At 43.6% G+C, this 18,476-nt stretch overlaps 1 protein-coding gene across 3 annotated transcripts in view; it reads left to right on the forward strand.

Annotated features, from left to right (window-relative positions):
* The window catches only part of DLGAP3 (DLG associated protein 3), a 185,153-nt gene that overhangs the window by 143,299 nt on the left and 23,378 nt on the right, over positions 1 to 18,476 (forward strand). For 2 of the 3 annotated variants that reach the window (XM_089478250.1, XM_089478251.1), the window contains exons 4-7: positions 6,703 to 6,905; positions 7,682 to 7,796; positions 10,688 to 10,931; positions 11,759 to 12,102. In XM_089478250.1, the coding sequence (XP_089334376.1) occupies positions 6,703 to 6,905; positions 7,682 to 7,796; positions 10,688 to 10,931; positions 11,759 to 12,102 (906 nt within the window). The remainder of the gene's footprint in view (positions 1 to 6,702; positions 6,906 to 7,681; positions 7,797 to 10,687; positions 10,932 to 11,758; positions 12,103 to 18,476) is intronic. The other variant, XM_089478252.1, reaches the window with a different exon arrangement.

Genomic DNA, 18,476 nt, shown 5'->3' on the forward strand with positions numbered 1-18,476 from the left:
CTACTTGCCTGCACACCATTTAGCGCAAATGTGAGTCAAGTGGAAAGGAGTCAATGTGTCTCTCCAGCGACCCAAGGTCAGGAGTTGGAAATGTCCCAGCATCCCCTAGATAACAAGACCAAAGGCTGGGATTCTGGGAGCTGTAGTCCAAAACATGAGAGCCAGCATGGCGTAGTGGTTTGACTAGGACTCTGGAGACCAGGGTTCCCAGTTCAGCCATGAAACCCACTGAGTGACCTTGGGTAAGTCGCACTCTCTCAGCCTCAGATGAAGGTGATGGCAAAGCCCCTCTGAAGAAACTTGGCCAAGAAAACCCTATGATAGATTCACCTTAGAGCCACCATAAGTTGAAGACAAATTAAAATAATGAGGGTTTTTCGGGCTATGTGGCCATGTTCTAGAAGAGTTTATTCCTGGTGTTTCACCAGCATCTGTGGCTGGCATCTTCAGAGAATGCATTCTCTAAAGATGCCAGCCACAGATGCTGGTGAGACATCAGGAATAAACTCTTCTAGAACATGGCCACATGGCCCAAAAACCCCACAAAAATCCATGAATGCCAGCCATGAAAGCCTTCGACTTCACATTAAAATAATGAGAGTCATTCATCACCACTTGGCAATGATATTGTTAGTGTTTAGTGATTTAAATTAAAAAAAAATGTAGAATCATCCTTGTTTGAGGTGTAATGAATTGGAGGCAACCAATTGTTTTAACGAATGCTTAACAAGCTCTGGCTTCAGCCTTGGGTTTCTGCAAATGTGTCCAATGCCAATGATAAGACTGTACCCCAAAGGGTATCAAAGCTCAGCAAGAGATTCCATCGAAACCTTAGGAAGAACTTCTTGATGGTAAGAGCTGTTCAACAATGGAAGACGCTGCTTCGGAGAGTAGTGGAGTCTCCTTCTTTGGAGGCTTTTAAAACAGATGCTGGATGGCCATCTGTCAAGAGTGCTTTGGTTGTGCTTTCCTGCATGTCAAGGGGGTAGCCTGGATGGCTCTTGTGGTCTCTTCCAACTCTATGATTCTATGACTTGTGGGTCCTCCAGGCAGCAAGAGGTACATGGAAAAAACACGCGATGACCTAGACCAATTCTCCAGTTAACTCACCTTCATGCTCTTTGTTCTCCCCATGCTCACAACTGTCACTGCATAGTTGAAGAAGCACCACTGATGATGCCGCAGTTAAGCTGAGCCATCTTCCGTTCGGCTAACAAGGGTTAGAAAGTTGGTGGCAGTGTGATGTAGTGGTTAGAGTTTGAGCCTTGGGCAGGGGAAATCCAGGTTTAAATCCCCACTCAACAACACTGCTGTTAGACAGCATGGAACAACAGCCCTCTGAGCCAGAAAGTTGGAGGTATCTCAAAAAGGGAGCTTTCAAAGAAGACGCTGTGTTAGTTTCTTGCAACATAAAAAAAGGAGGAGGGAAGAGGGAAATGCTGCAGTACAGCATCTCTGTGTTGCATCTAAAGGAGTGTGTTCATATCCATGAAAGCTCATGGAAAAATAAAAACCATTTAGTCTTAAAGCTGTTCCTACATTCTTTTCTTTTTCTCCTCCTCCTCCCTCCCTCCTTTTTATGAAAAGAGAGGAAATTGTTAGTGATTTAATTTGTCATGAGCTTTTACTGCTAAGGATAGTGAGAGGTGCTTGTGGGACTTTTCTGTTTCATCTGCCAAAATAAATTGGCTGGCTTTGAATACTATGCAGGGTTACTATGCAACTTCCACGTTGGCTTGCAGCACAGAAATACTTCTGGAAAGCAGAGAAGGGAAACATAATAGGAAGGGTTTCATCACTTTGACTGCATCTACACTGCAGAATTAATGCAGTCTGATACTGCTTTAACTGCAATGGCTCAGTGCTATGAGGTTTGTAGTTTTGTGCAATATTTTCTCCATCAGAGAGCTCTGGTGCCTCACCAATCTTCAAAACCAAGGATTCTATAGGATACAGCCAAGACAGTTAAAGTATGGCAGCAGTCTTTGTAGTTCAGGAAACTATTCCATTCACATCCGCACACTCCTGTGATCTCTATGAACTACAAAAGACAAAGCCACAAAAATCCCAAAAGGATAATCAGATGTAGGTGTCCCTGTGTGAAAACAGCCTATGCACCATTCCCATGTGTCTCCTCTATATATGTGTATCATTCCAGAACAACAACAACTGCTGTTGAATGAAATATTTAAAAAATTAAACCAGTACAGCATGGACCTCCAAGATTAATACAGCAACTGTCCTTGGCTTGCTTGTATGTAAAACCAGAGTGCAGGAGATGGTCAGGCATCCAACAGAATATAATCTCTGGATTGCATTTGTTTCAGTGGGTCACATTTTGGTCAAGCATGGTTTGTGTGGATGCAGACAGAAAGAGAAGGGACCCTTTCTGCATTACAGAATTGTAGCACTGTGATTCCTCATTTACAACAAAGGCTGCATTCTATGGAACCCTGGAATTTTGTAGTTTGATGAGATATCATAGCATTGTTTCTCAGCCTTTGGTCCTCTAGATTTTTTGAACCGTCTCCCAGGAGTTACAACCAAAGTTTGAGGGCCAACACATTAGAACTGTCTGGTTGAGAATTCTAAATACAGTCAGCCCTCGCTATCCATGGATTCTGCATCCATGGATTCAACCATCCACAGCTTGAAAATATACCCCCCCCAAAAAAAAAAAAAAAAAAAATCCAGGAAGCAAAACTTGATTTTGCCATTTTATATATGGAACGTCATTTTGCCACGCCACTCTATATAATGGGACTTGAGTGTCCACAGATTTTGGTATCCATACAGGCGATGGTCCTGCAACCAACCCCAGTGGACACCAAGGGCCCAATGTATCCCTTCTGAAAGTGCAAAGAATAGAACCTTGGCAGCTAAAATGAAATCATACTGCTATAACCGTAATGCAAAAAGGCTCAAGATCTGGAATTTTGCTTAATGCTGGAGTATCGCCACAATTTAGCCTTTCAGATTTTTTTTATTCAACTACATGTTCCCCTAGACCTACCACTGACCCCGCCATGCTTCAACACTTCCAAAGGGTCACAGACAACCCTCTCCCATTTAATATGAGCCTGAACTAGTTTCCGTGCTCCATTTCTCCCCATTCTACATGGGGGGCTCTCCTGACACTGGAAGAGGCGGGAGGGACCCGGTTCCATCGATACGGCCAACTACCTCCCTCGAGCCTTCAATTTAAGGCTCCAGTTAACTGGAGGATGGGTGCCAAGCTTTCGGCGACACAGATTGGGCATGGTTCTCTCAACAACACATGGCGCGTGGCCAAGCCCCACCTACAAAGGCCTCATCTCCTCCAACCTGGATGTGATTTTGCAGCACATCCAATTGCTAACATGGGTATCCTTTCACCCGCCAGGCTCCAAATATTCCCACCCTGATGCCCCTGATCTGATCTACAACTGCTTAACCCTTGAAGGGCCTCGGCAAGCTAGCCAGCTCCATGCCGGGGTCGTCCATTTCCAATTAAAAGCTAATTAACTCTTCTCTTTCTCTCAATCGCTGTTTTTCCCGGGGGGAAGGAGAGATTGAATGACACGTAGTTTGATTGCCCATCCAGACAAAGGGACAGGAGGGGGTGCGGATGGGGTGGAAGCATGCCACCGATCCAGTCCCAGTTTAAGGCTCTCCCCATCTCAGCCCCACCACAGCTAGGACATGAGAGGGGCGAGGCAACAATGAGCAACCCCCCTGGATGTTTCCTCTGAGAAGAGGACCAAACAGCCAGAGCAGAAGCCAAAGCCGAAGCAGCAGTGTCTGTTCAGGCCTCCTGCTCCCATCCAGCTGTTTTGCTCTCCTCCTGATTGCCCAAGGGATGCCAGCCCGTCACCGGAACCTGGTAAGGGCGTCATCGGGGGCAAGCCGATGTCAACCAGCCTGTTCCTATGCTCCCATCATGGGTGGGATTTGGACAGGGCTCCCTTGCCGGGGGAGTTGTGAGGTGGGGATGCTGAGATGTCGCTATGTATGGTCCTTAGGAACAGCCCTGTTTCTGTACCTGGAGAGGGTGGGAGAAGGCAAGGTCATCCAAGGAACCTCTTGAGAAGCTTGGAGCTGAAGGGGTTGGGGGGCAGCATTGGAGCTACCTATCGAAACCAACCCCTTCCAGGTCAGGTTGGTTAGGTTCATGGATGTGGGACGCAGCAGCTTTCTGCATTCCAGCTTTCTGAGGACTAGAAGTCCAGCTTTTGTTGCCTCTTGGCTAAGAACTCTATGGCCAGCTGGACAGAAAGCTGTGGTAAATTGGCTAATTTGTCATTATATGTGGAAATATGGTTATAACATTTGAATGATGTGCTCAACCTAGTGAGTAAGCCAAGTGTATGTTGTAGCTCTGCACCGAAGTGAGCAAGCTGCACATGAAACAGGAGTTTCAACACGACAGGAGCAATCGGAGACATCTCTACCAAGGGTGCAGTGAATATGGTGTGGGGCTTATTACCTATTTTGGAGGTAGCATTCAGCATCTTGCATAGCTCCTTTAGACTAAACTCCAAAGTGGATTCACTGCACCAGTGCCCTGGAAGCCTCTCGCCTTCCCTGCATCATCGGATCTCCTCACTTTTGGATCTGGGTCCCTGAGAAAGGAAGGAACTAACCTTTTTCCCCAAATTGCTACCATAATTTAACTCATCCCATTCTGAAATTTCCTATTAAGCAATTGGGGAGGGGGAGGATATCTATATTGTACCTGGCTTGTTTTGCACAGTGACCAATAACAGTCTTGTAGGGAAGAGGGCATGATAAATGATCCAGAGGTATTGTATCCATAGTTTATTCCAATCACACCACCATTGCTTTAAATCATGCATGCTTTAAATCTTTAAAAACTCCTGTTTTTAAATTGATTATCTAGATAGATAGATAGATAGATAGATAGATAGATAGATAGATAGTCTATTAATGCTATTTTCCAACCTTATTAATGGAATAACAATGACTGTTTGAATTTTAGAATTTTAACTTTAATAGTTTATTGGCAGTTGTTCATTTTTAGACCTGTCTCAGTTGCTCACTTTATTTTATAGTGCAAGAAATGCCATTCAGAATCAAATGAACACGTTCAACCAAAACAACTTGCTTTAAAAGAGCACATTTTAAAGAACAATTATTATTCAAGATAGTGGCCATAACATCTGAACTTCATTTTGCGCCTTAATTTTATGATTTAGACCTATATTGGTGTAGTCCTACATATTAATGCAAAAAAACCTGGTTTCACACACACACACACCCCAAAAAAAAAAGTTTAACTCCCACAAAAAACAGGGTTTGGGGGTTGTTTGTTTTTCAGTTTCCAAAAAATTGTTATTTTCCAACCCTGCCTGTATTGCACACTGTTTGCCCCAAGATACAATTGTTTGAAGTGTATGATGACAGGCAAAAGCTTTGTGAAATAATGAATATATTCAACCCCTGAGATGGAAATGTCAAAGTGAAAAAGGGAGGTCATACCTGTTTAGTGTGGAGGGAATAAATTGTGTGAAGATGCCATCTTGCCAGAATTAACTCTGTGCCATCGGAGGTAACAAGACAAAAGAGTGAGAAAATGGGGAATGGGGATTGTTGACCAATTAAGTGAAAGCCATCCTTTTATTTCCATGTAATATTTGTTATGTTTGCTGTGTCCCTTCAAGTCATTTCTGACTTTTGGTGACTGTAAGGTTTTCTTGGCAGGTTTCTTCAGAGGGGATTCACCATTGCCTTCCTCTGAGGCTGAGACAGTCACTCCTCAGGTTTCCATCATCAAGTCAAGATTCAAATGTACTTTTCTTTCTCACTACAAGTTTCAGAGTCCCCCAAGCACCATGGCCAAAACTTTTCTATAATCCAGTCTGAACCCCTCTGTCTGCGGGAACTTTGATATTTCTTTTAAACGTTGGGTTAAAAGCCCAAAGATATGTAGAAGGTGGAGCAAGCTTATTTTCTGCTGTCCCAGACACTAGAACAGGAACCAATAGATTCAAATTACAAGAAAAGAGATTCCATCTAAACTTCAGAGGGAAACTCTTAACTCCAAAAGCTCTTTGCCTCAGTGGATGGTGGATTCTCCTTCTTTGGAGATATTTAAACAGAGGCTGGATGGACCTCTTTCAAGAATGCTTTAGTTGTTAGAAGCATTCCTGGAAGATGTATGTCGAAGATGGAGCAAACTTATTTTCTGTTGCTCCAGGGAATAGAAAAGGAACCAATGGATTCAAGTTACAAGAAAAGAGATACCATCTAAACACGAGGAAGATGCTCGTAACCGTAAGAGCTCTTAGGGCCTGAACAGACAGGCCAAAATAAAGCTGCTTCGGGTCACTTTGGAGGTATGCTATTTCAGTGATACACACAACGTAAGAGGCCAGGAGCTGTGGCAAAGCTGTGCTCCAGTACTTAGGACTGGAGCGTGACTTTGGCACGGCTTCTAGCCCCTTAGGACACATGCAGCATTTAAACAACATACCTCCAAAGTGACCTAAAGCAGCTTTACTTTGGCCTGTCAGACTGCGTTAGAGGATGGTGGACTCTTATTCTTTGGAGATTTTTAAACACAGGCTGGATGGACGTCTTTCAGGAATGCTTTAGCTGCATTTTCCTGCATGGCAGAGGGTTAGATTAGATGGCCCTTGTGGTCTTTTCTGACTCTAAGATTCTAGGATTCTAAATATGACCCAAATTTTCTTCTTCCTTCAGGTGCCCCAAGATGACTGGGGAGGATACCCATCTGGGAAGGATGGGGAGATCCCATGTCGTCGGATGCGGAGTGGAAGTTACATCAAGGCCATGGGAGATGATGACAGCGGTGATTCTGATGCCAGCACCAAGGTGTCTTCCAAGGGGGTGACCCGGCGTGATGGGTACCGCCGTTCCTCCAGTGTAGATCAGGCCAGAACCAAGTAAGAAAATAATAAGAGAGCTAATGATTCCACATACACCTCAACACCACCGGAAAACTCTCAGGCTACATGTCACAAATTAACCATCATTTTTTTAAAGAGGGTGGGAGGCTGTAAGAAGGGTGTTCTGTCTTGACATGAGTTACAAGAGAGGACAGCGGTTGAACACTTGTCTTAACCATAAGTCCATGGGCTACAAGAGAGGCCAAAGTTTGAAACTGGGGCATTCTAGCTAACTAAAGATCCCAAAATCCTCAGCATGAACAGGGGGATTCTTGGAATTACAGTCTCCAGAATTACTTTCTAGACACTGAGAGTTCAGCTACACTATAGAAATAAGTACTTTAAGTGCTATACTTCCATCAAAGGAATGCTGGATTTAATAGTTTTACAAGGTAAACCTAAAGAGCCTTCTCAGTCTGAGAAAACTACAAATGCCAGGATTCTGTAGGATGGAATCATTAAATCATTAATAACTCTTGACCACACTCTGACACAGTTTGGCCAGACATGCCCCGTTTTCATCTGTTAAACGTTGGAGGGTATACATTTACAGGGAACGCAAGGTGTTGCACTCATGTCCTGCTTGTGGGCTTTCCATGGTTGTGTGGCTGACCGCTGCACAGGAAACAGAACGTTGGACTAGATAGGCCAGCACAGCTCTTCTGATGTTCCTAAAGACCATGGAAGCCAGCCCAGAGTCATTTCCATATGTTCTGCTCATGTCATGCTTTGGGCTTGGTTCAGAAACCTTTCTTCCCCGTGTCTCTCATTAGGTTTGCAAGTAGACACTATTCTGACTCATATATCTGTAACTGTCCCAGCTGCTGCACGTCACCCCGAATCCGGCCACGGGGACAAGGGTATGGACGTTCCTTCACCACCGGGCAGGTGAGGTGCTTTGGTCTTTAGCTCTTGGGGTATCGAAAGGAAACTGGGTCAAGGAAAGAGAGAGCAAGAGTGGAAAACCGCAACAATAGAAATTATGTTGTATGCAGGTTGAGTTTCCCTTATCCAAAATGCTTGGGATTTTGGATATATTCTTTTTTTAATTTGGAATACTTATAATTGCATATATGTATATAATGAGGTATCTTGGAGATGGGAACCAAGTCCAAACATAAAATTCATTGATGTTCCACAGACCTAGCCTGGAGGTAATTTCATACAATATTTTTAATAACTTTGTGCATGAAACAAAGTTTGTGTGCATTTAACCATCAGAAAGCGAAGGTGTCACTATCTCAGCCACTCATGTCGTTTTGATTTTTTGGTACATGTCGGATTTCAACATTCCAGATAAGGGAGACTCAACCTGTACCCTTTGATGTGAACACTTTCACCACCAAAAATGCGATCGGAAAACGAAATGTAGAGAGTCCACCTAAATCCCTGATTAAGGATATATTTTTTTTTCTATGATGGGATGGTGGGGAAAAGGAGGCATGCTTTGGGATGGGTAAAATGGGAAGAGCAAAACATTTCAGCAATAGTCCTTTTTCTATTATATGACCTTTGCTTTGTCCCTAAAACATATTGTTGATGCAGAGCCTGGAAAATTTCCCCCTTTTACCCCCAGTCAATATCATCTGAAGCCATGCTGGCTAGAGGATTCTGGGGGTTGAAGTCCCCAAAAATAATTTTTCCCCAAGCTTTGTATATATGGAGAGCTTGCCGATAGCGTATTGGGAAGCAAAAGCTGCACTTTCTCCTCCATTCCTCCAGGAGGTGGACTACCAATGCCCTAGACCAAAACGAACAACTTTCTCCTCCTCCTTCATGGAGCTTGGAAAGGCAGATATTGCAGCTACTGCAACCATAATGCTCAGGAAGGGTGAAGAGTGGCATGCAGCCTTGACTCCTGCTACCACACTGAAAAGGCACATTTAGGCTGCAGGGATGTGATGCAAGGCAAGAACTTGCTTTCTCTGCACAGCGATGTGGTGCATGCCCTCTGTGCCTGGCTTTGGTCACTGCTCAAAATGGCTGTATGCATTCGGATATTGCATTGGGCCAGGAGCTTCTTGGCTGCGACTCTTTGTCCTGGCGCATGGCCAACTCATAGTGCCTCCATGATGTGTGGGTTGCACCTGACTTGCCTATATCTTGCTTTTGCTCGTAACCTATGCTCATGCCTGTTTGCCTGTTTTCTGTATTTATCTGATGTATATCCAACCTTTCTCCCACTTCTGTGGCCCCAACCAACTCCCAGCATTTTAAATAATGTACACAAAGAAACACAATAAAATGGATTCCTCCTAGAGAGACAAATAAGACAAAACATTAAAAGTATATACATTATAGAATATTATGACAAGAACCCCAGGAAAAAAACTAGCACTTGTGTTTCTGGATGCCGAAAAGTCATCTGACAATGTAAATTGGCAATTCATGTTGGGAAATGGAAATGGAAGTAGGACAGAATTTCATTCATTGAATCAAATCGACATAGGAAACACAGAGTGCCCAAATTTTAATTATTGCGGAGAAAATAAAACCATGTAGAAATCATGAGAAGGAACTCAACAAGGTTGTCCACTGTTCCCTTTATTAGTGTTTGTGGGTTTTTCAGGCTTTCACTTTATTGTTTATGACAGTTCTAGAAATTATTAAGAGGAAGATTTCAAGATGAATAACTAATACAAGAACCTAAAAAAATAAAAGGAATCAATGACAAGTTAAGAGCGTTCACCGATGACATAGTAAACTTTTTAGAAGAACCTGCAGAAAATATTGAAAGACTGCATTTATTTGATGCATATTCAGCCTTTCTCCCCGTTCTCTGGCCATTTCCTAGCATTTTTTTAAAAATACACAAAGAAACACAATAAATAATCCTGTGAAAATATAACTGAACAACTTATAGTATTAGAATATAATGTTATCAAAGCCCGAGTGATGCCAAAACTGGCTTCATTCTAGTGCCAAATTAAAGCATGTCTTTTTTATGAAACTCTTTGGGGAATGTAACCCATTTTGCCAAAAAAAAAACCCATATGGTTGCATGGTTTCAAACTCTTTCCATTTGTCAGAAATGGTTAAAATTGTTTAAATTGTTTTACCTTTATTTCAAATGGTTCCTAGATAGGTCTAACTTTTATTTCTATGCTGCACAGAGAACTTGTGATACTGAGTAGGATAAAAAAATATTTGTGTTGATAAATAAATAAATAATGAAATAATGAAATGAAACAACCCACTTTTCATTCTTCTGCTTCAGCTCTGAAGTTAGAGGTTAATTTTAGGAGAGGCAGAATGGATGGTGTGCTACAACCCACTTGGTCTTCTAAGATCGGCTGAAAGAGAGGGTGCTTTTGTGCCAGCCAGCATCTGTGCTGCCCAAAATGGCCCCGTTACTCTGCTTGTGTCACATCATGTTCTTTTGGTGAGGAACATTTCCAAACATGGATGTTTGGAAATGCATATGATAGGGGCCTATGTACCATTGGAGTGGGAAGGGCATTGCTCCTAGGCCTCCAACCAAAGATGGGGTTCCTGCCTTCTAAGGACTCAACCCAATCCCTACTATGATAGACCAAATGGTGGTTACAACCATGTTTGGGGGCTCCATTTCTACTTCTTGCCAGTGGAGCCCTGGATGCCAAACTAGGCCCCCAACATAGCGATACAGAGCTGAGATTGGGCATGGCTTCCCATTGGGTACCCTGGGTTTCTTGTCATGTAACATCTGAAACCATACTTGTCCCTGGTGTGCCTAGGTCCAGTCTCTGCTCATCACCACCCGTCTTCATCCCTCCATTGTGCTCTCTTTTTGCACCCAGATTAATGATGAGTTGAACCACCAGTTTGAGGCCGTGTGCGAGTCCGTTTTCGGAGAGGTGGAATCCCAGGCCGTGGAGGCCCTGGACCTGCCTGGGTGCTTCCGCATGCGTAGCCATAGCTACCTGAGGGCCATCCAAGCTGGCTGCTCCCAGGATGACGACTGCCTCTCTCTCTTCACAATGGCAACCACCACCCACCAGCCTGGCCAGCCCCTCACCAGCAGCATCCTCAAGCCAAGCACCTGTAAGTATCTCAGTGGCTGTTCCCAGGTGCTAAAACAGAGTTGGTTGCTTTAAAGGAGGTTAGTTTAAACCTTGGTTAGTTTAAACGTTGGGTTAAACCAGGTTGGTTGGTTGGTTGATTGGTTGGTTGAAGTGGGTATGCAGACCATGGTCTCCCAGAGTCCTGGTTGAACACCCAAACCATTATGGTGTGTTTGTACCTGGAAAAAAATAGGATATCCAAATTCTTTAGAAGAATCTTCTCCTTGTTTAGAAAGGCTAGCATAAAGGGTCACCATGGTTGGATGCCTGCCGAGGACCCAACAACAAGAGCCTAGTTTTCCTCTTCACTTGCTATCAACAGTGATAGGTAGGAGGAAAGAGCAGTTGATGCCACCACCTGCCTACTCGTAGCCTGTCTGCCCAGCAAGTGAGTAGATGGTGACAATGCTGAGGAAAAGAAGGAACAGCAGATGAGAAGGTAGGAATAGGGACCATTGAGGACCCTCCATAACCTAGAAGCAGCACTGCTCCTGATCCAAAACTGTCAGTATGTTGCCCATGCAAAATGTTTCCAAAACCAGCCAGGGACTGGGACACTCCATTTGGAAAAGTTACTTGTTAGACTACAACTCCCAGAGTCTCCCACCCAGCATAATTCTGGGGATGGGGGTCCAAAATGTGACTCTTCTGTACACTGGGTGTAGTGGTGTTGTTCCACTCTATGTGACATGACAGGTTCAGTCCTATATGTATTTGCCTTTTCTTTTCTTTTTTTTTTACAACTGATGTCTTTCCTTTTCCTTCCTTTCCTTTTTCTCCCTCATTACCCGCCCCATCTCCTTGTAGCCTTTACTTACAGGAAAGCTCTGCCACCCCTTCCTTCAGGAATCAAAGCCAAGCCCCTAATTTCTGTGACAACGCAAAGCAGCAGCGAGTCCACCCATGACAGCTTTCTGCCCCGAGAGGTCAGCCGGAGCCCATCATCCTGGTCCAAAGAGGCCACCAAGCGCTGCAACTCCACAGAGAGTTTGGAAAGCACCAAGATCACTGCCATGTCCCTGGATTTGCCTTCCATCCAACCCAGGACTGCTCCCAAACCATCCACCCTTATCATCAGGACGATTCCAGGGAGGGAAGAGCTGCGCAGTCTGGCCCGTCAGAGGAAATGGCGTCCATCAATCGGAGTTCAGGTAGGTTCAGGGTGGGCTTGAAGCTGTAGGGAGGTTCAGTGGTGTCACTAGGGTTGGCATCACCCAGTGTGGTAACCCATGGTGTCATACACACCCCATTGACCTCCTCCCATCCCACACCATACAGAGGCCTTAGTCATGTTTTATATACTAATGTTACTCATACATCGTAATTCCCGCTTATCACTGAATGTAACGGCGAGAGTTGTGACATAAAGAACTAGCAAAATTAAAATGATGCCTTTAAATTACAGTATCATTGACACAGCCTAAACATATTTACGGGTGCATCGTTTCATGTGGTTAAAGGAAAAATTTGGTAAGAAAATTTTTGAAAGAAAAAAAATTAATTAAACATTAAAAAAAATTAAAAACATAATTAAAATTTTAAATTTAATTTTTTTAAAAAACCTGGGGCCTCTCTTTTCTCCTCCTACTGAGCCTCATTCCATTCACACCATCTCTTCAGCATTTTAAAGGGAGGCAGGCAAACGGGCCAGATTGGACCAGAGGTTCCCCTCCCCATTTAACCCTCCAACATTTAACAGATGAAAACTGGGACATGTGTGGCCAAGCAACATCGGTGTATAAGGAAGGACAAAAGTTATTAAGGAAGAGAAAACGGCAAGCTAGGCAGTTTGCTTTTGCCTGAGCCTACTGGGAAGGACCTACTCTTCTCCTCTCTCCCCTGATGCAAACTATATTTGAACATTGAACTCAGTTTGCAGCAATGGAAGTAAGCTGGGGGCAAAGGGGGAAAGTAGGAGGAAGAGAAAGAAACTGAAAAGTGTGATGGCAGAAAATTAATTGGGACCATTGAAGGGTGTGTGGTTGTAGGCTGCTCCAGTCTTCATTACCTTCAATCTCCTGATGATAGAAAGAGTTGGGTCAGTGATGTAGACACAAGTCCATTGACTCGGATTTAATGACACGGACTTCAATGACTTGACTTGGCAAAAATGATGCACTGACTCGACTTGACTTGAAACTTGTATATTTTTAGTGACCAACTTGCTGGTGCCATTCACTCTGAGCAGCAGGCAAGACCTGCCCCCATAGTACAAGGCACATTTCTTGGAAGGGAACAGCAAATACATTAGGCTTGAGGCAGAAGGATCCTCCTCAAGCTTTTGAATAGCTATAGAAGGCCCCTCTTAGGTACAATGGGGACAAGCTGCCAAGCAGATCTCAACCCTCACTTCAAGTCCATTGCCTAATACACTTGCTGTTTCCTCTGAGAATTGCACTCTGTCCCTTTTTCTCCTATTAAAAGATGGCTCCCAGACTTGAGACTCAGCTTGAGACTTGACCTGAAAGCATCTTGCAAGGACTTGAGACTTGAAGGTAGAGACTTGAGACTTGACTTGAGACTTGGACTAAAAGACTTGAATACATTACTATGCTGGGTAGAGCATCCTTTTCAAAAGGTAGCAACCTCTGTCCTTCTACACATGGAGTATGGATTCACAACATTTCTGTTAGTTCAGGCTGTCAACAGCAAAAACTTTGAAGGCCTAACCTGAGGCCATCTCCACCCAGAATTTTGTAAAATCTCACTGTTTCATGGCATTCTCTTGTGTTTAGAGTGAGCAAAAGATCTTCCAACCCTAGATGCAGAAGCTGTTCAGAACAGCAACTTGGGTAAGAAAGACAGCATCAGTGTTTGGGGTTTTGCTGGTTTTAATTTTTATTCGTCTCCTAAATTAGCATTTCCTCCGTTCGCCATGCTTCGTGAGCAGGCCAGTCTCTTGTCAGTTGGAATCAGCCCAGGTGTAACCGAGAGAGGTTAAATGGAGTTCAGACAAGTGTATCGGAGCGGTTCAGTCGAGGGGGCAAGCTGGCGGAAAAGAAGTGTCTGATCCAACTTCATGGTCCCGAGTTGCTTGTTTGACAAGGTCAAAAATGTTGAAGGAAGAGGCCTAAGGCTCTTCAAGAATTACTCCAAGCTGATGCAAAATGAATCAATTAAGTTCTAGCTAGTGTTTTGCCAAGAGAGGACCATGAGGTGTCATGTTCTACAGGAGAAACTGGTATTTTGCATGCAGTCCAAGGTGCCTGAATTGTCCTTTTTATGGTCCCAGCTGCAACCTCCTTTTTTTTGACATTGGGTCATCAGAAGCTGTCTTCTGATCAGGAAAGGCAAACCGGTGGCCTTCCAGCCCTCTCCATTGGCAGTACTGGCTAGGGATGATGAGAGGTGCAGTCCAACAGCACTGAAATATCTGTGTGGCTTCCACCGCCTCCCAGTCTAAAACACCTTGCTTTGGCTTTTCTGATGCTATCATTTTCATTTTGCAAGACCTGTTTTGTTGCCGTCACAAGATCCTGACCTGCAGAAATGCAGCAGATGAAACGTTTATTGGTGTAAACATGAAGTTGCTTTGGAGGCTTTGAGGTGCTCTGAGGCCCCACACCAATTGCTCCAAAATGCTTCATTTCTGACTTACGTTGACCATAATGTGAACCATAATATGAACCCTAAGGCAACACATTCATGAGGTTTTCTTGGCAAGTTTTTTCAGAGGGGGGTTGCCATTGGCATCCTCTGAGGCTGAGAGAGTGTAACTTGCTCAAGGTCACCTAGTGGGTTTTTACACGGCAGAGCTAGGATTTGAACCCTTGTCTCCAGAGTCATAGTCCAACGCTCAAACCACTACTATTATACCATGCTGGCTCTCGCAGACAAATTTACCTTGCATGAAACGGCACGCAAGATTGCGGCCCATGAATTTAGAAATCTTAATTCCATTGCATTTATCTTATAAGGAGGAGAATTAACAATTAAATTTACATGAGATTATCATTTAAATTTAAGTTAAGTGCCTGAACTAAAAACCTTCCAGCATGAAGCTGGAAAATGCCATCCATGGTTATTACTGATTTATTACTTGACTACTGATTCGTGCATGGTTAAGAGCTTCAAGATGTATTTTCCTGAGGCAAATAGAATCATAGAATCATAGAATAATAGAGTTGGAAGAGACCGCAAGGACCATCCAGTCCAACCCCCTGCCATGCAGGAAATCCAAATCAAAGCATTCCCAGCAGATGGCCATCTAGCCTCTGCTTAAAGACCTCCAAGGGGGGAGATTCCACTACACTCCGAGGGAGTGTGTTCCACTGTCGAATAGCCCTTACTGTCAGGAAGTTCCTCCTAATGTTGAGTGGAATCTCTTTTGCTGCAGCTTGCATCCATTGTTCCGGGTCCTAGTCTCTGGAGCAGCAGAAAACAAGCTTGCTCCCTCCTCAATATGACATCCCTTCAAGTATTTAAACAGGGCTATCATATCACCTCTTAACCTTCCCTTCTCCAAGCTAAACATCCCCAGCTGCCTCACTCGTTCCTCGTAGGGCATGGCTTCCAGACCCGTCACCATTTTAGTCGCCCTCCTTTGGACACGCTCCAATTTCTCCACATTTAAATTGTGGTGCCCAGAACTGGACACAATATTCCAGGTGGCCTAAAATATAGCAGAGGACTATCACATGAATGAAAGAATATACACACACATTGAGTTTTCCTTATCTTTAATGATTGGGACCAAAAGTCTTTAGGATTTTAGATTTATTTTTTATTCTTTTAGTTTTCATTTATTTATATATGCATTTTGGAATATTTGCATATACATAATGAGATATCTTGGAGATGAGACCAAAGTCTAAACATGAAATTCATTTAAACTTCATATACTCCTGATACACATAGCCTGAAGGTAATTTTATACATATTTTTAAAAATAATGTTGTGCATGAAACAAAGTTTGTGTACACTGAGCCATCAGAGAGCAAAGGTATCACTATTTCAGCCATCCATGTGGACACTTTTACATTTGGGAGTATTTTGGATTTTGGAATTTCAGATAAGGGAGACTCAACCTGTGTATAGTAGGTAGATGAGATATATCAATAAAGATATAAACCTTTTCACACTGGCATTTGCTAAACTGTTATAAAAACGTGTTGCCTCTCTAGAATTTTCCCTCGTTTCATTAATAAATAACTTAATTAATAACAAATGCATCTGGGGAAGTAGACTGAAGTCTACGAAAGCTCATGCTGCCAGCTTCTTTCTTTCAGTCAGTATCAAAGGTGCTACAAGATCTCTCTACACATTAATGAATAACTTAATTCTGGAATTAGGGCAATGTTGAAATTCTACCTGAAGTCAGTTTGTTGTTGTTGAGTGCCTTCGCGTCAAGACAAAGGCAGGAGGAAAGCCTTATGAGGATGCTCTTAGCCAGCTTACCATATTTCTTTTCTGGTTCCCAGCATGCATACACTACACTCAAAAATTTCCTCCACCATTTATACAGTCATCCAAAAATCCTGGCCTTAGACAACATCTTTCCTCCTGCCTTTGTCCCTCAATGACCGCTGTTAAAACTGAAGTGGTCCCCTTATCACCATACCCAGAAGTTTTGCATTTCTATGGCTATTCAGACAGTCCCATATATAAAAGATGCCCTTCCTGTGCACCAGTTTATGCATCTGAAGAAGTAGACCAGGCCTATAAAAGCTTATGCTATCATTTCTTTTTCACAGTTTGGAGTTTATCACACCAGAGGAATTATGAATGAAAAGAAAGTGGGGCCAGAACGCATTCACATAAAGTTGCTAGTTTAGCAAAATTACATGAATGCGTATTGCATTCGAACTGGACCCCCATTGCCCCAAAATAGCATGCCATTGCCCAAATTTGCCTGTGGCAGTCTATCACACAATAACATGAAACCCTATGATTGCATTCGGCCTGACTTCCCATTGCCCAAATTTGTGTGTGGCGGTCTATCATGCAATAGGCGGTCTATCATGCAATAACGTTAAACCCCATGATTGCATTCAGATTGCCATTGGATTATACTTCCAATGTCCCTTGTCTGATAAACTCCTTTGTCTCAAAGGGGCAACAAAATCCCTTTGCATTTTGATCATCAGACAGAGAGAGGACTGAAGCAGTCCAGAAGGACCACCTGCAAAACTGCCATTGCTCACTTCCAGCATCTGCTGGTTGCATTCTAGTGCCAAACTTTTGTCCTCCAGATGTTTTGGACTTCAGCTCCCAACATTCCTGACTGCTGGCCAAGCTGGCTAAGGCTTCTGGGAGGTGAAGTCCAAAACATCTGGAGGATCGGACTCTGGGAGATGCTGCTCTAGTGTATGGTAGGACCAGCCTGGAATCATATGCCCTCCTACAGATATATTCCTCACCCGCCTTGGAGGTGGAGAGTGCAATTGGGTTTGTTTGTTTTTAATGTGTCAGAAATGTCTGTCAAAGTAATTTTGAAGGAGAAGAGAGAAGCAGGGAAGTTGTTTCTGTTTTCTGCACAATGAATCTGGTTTCCTCCTTTGCCGGCGCTCATGGACTGCAGCTGAGATGCGTCCGTTGTCCCTCTGGTTTGCCTATGTCCTGCTACTGTGACAGTTTGTCATCCCTACCCCAGAAATAAATAGCCATTTTTAAAATAACACATGCAAATGAAGTGTATTTATGCAAAAGAAGCAAAGACGCATGGTGTGTGTTGAAGGGTGACATTGCTTTGCAATGGTTGTATTTCTGTTTTCGCAGCATAGAATATCCTTTGGGAGGGGCAGTTGGGAAAGACAAAAAGGTTGATGTATAACAGCCTTCCCCAGCCTGGTGCCATGCTAGATGGGGACGATAGATGTTGTACTTCAATACAGCTGGGGAACATTGGGTTTGGGTTTGGGGGCTGACAGCACTTGGGATGCTGGGGATAATGGGAGTTTGGGACCAATGCATCTAGAGCAGTGGTCAAACAGCCCTTTCAGAGGGGTCACCTAAGACCATCGGAAAACACATATTACCAATGGTTTTAGGAACAATGTAATGACTGGGGGTCACCACAACATGAGGAACTGTATTAAAAGGTTGTGGCATTAAGAAGGTTGAGAGCTACTGATCTAGAGGGTATTCAGTTGAGAGAAGGCTATGTTGATAGGAATTGCAGCCCAATGTATTTGGAGGGCATTGGGCTCTTGAAGGCAGGAGATGATGTGAGCCATAATGCACCACCTCTAGAAGGCATTGTTTTGGAGGATGCTGATGTGGTGAGAGTTATAGTGCAGGAAATCTAGTGAGTAGTAGGCTGGGAAAGCCTGAGTAAGAGAGGTTCTACACTAACATATCTAGAGAGCATCAGGTCTTTAAACAGAGGCTGGATGGCCATCTGTCTGGGATGCTTTGATTGAGAGTTCTTGCATGGCAGGCGGTTGGACTGGATGGCCCTTGGGGTATCTTCCAACTCTATGGTTCTATGATTCTATAATTCTATTAAATGTATTTTTACACTAGGTTGTATGGTGCCCCACTTTAATCTCTCAACAGACCTGTGAGATACGTTAAACTGAGAGAT

The sequence above is a fragment of the Sceloporus occidentalis genome, unplaced genomic scaffold (genome assembly GCF_023333645.1).
Source record: "Sceloporus occidentalis isolate IW3139 unplaced genomic scaffold, rSceOcc1.0.p SCAF_13, whole genome shotgun sequence".
NCBI lineage: Eukaryota > Metazoa > Chordata > Lepidosauria > Squamata > Phrynosomatidae > Sceloporus > Sceloporus occidentalis.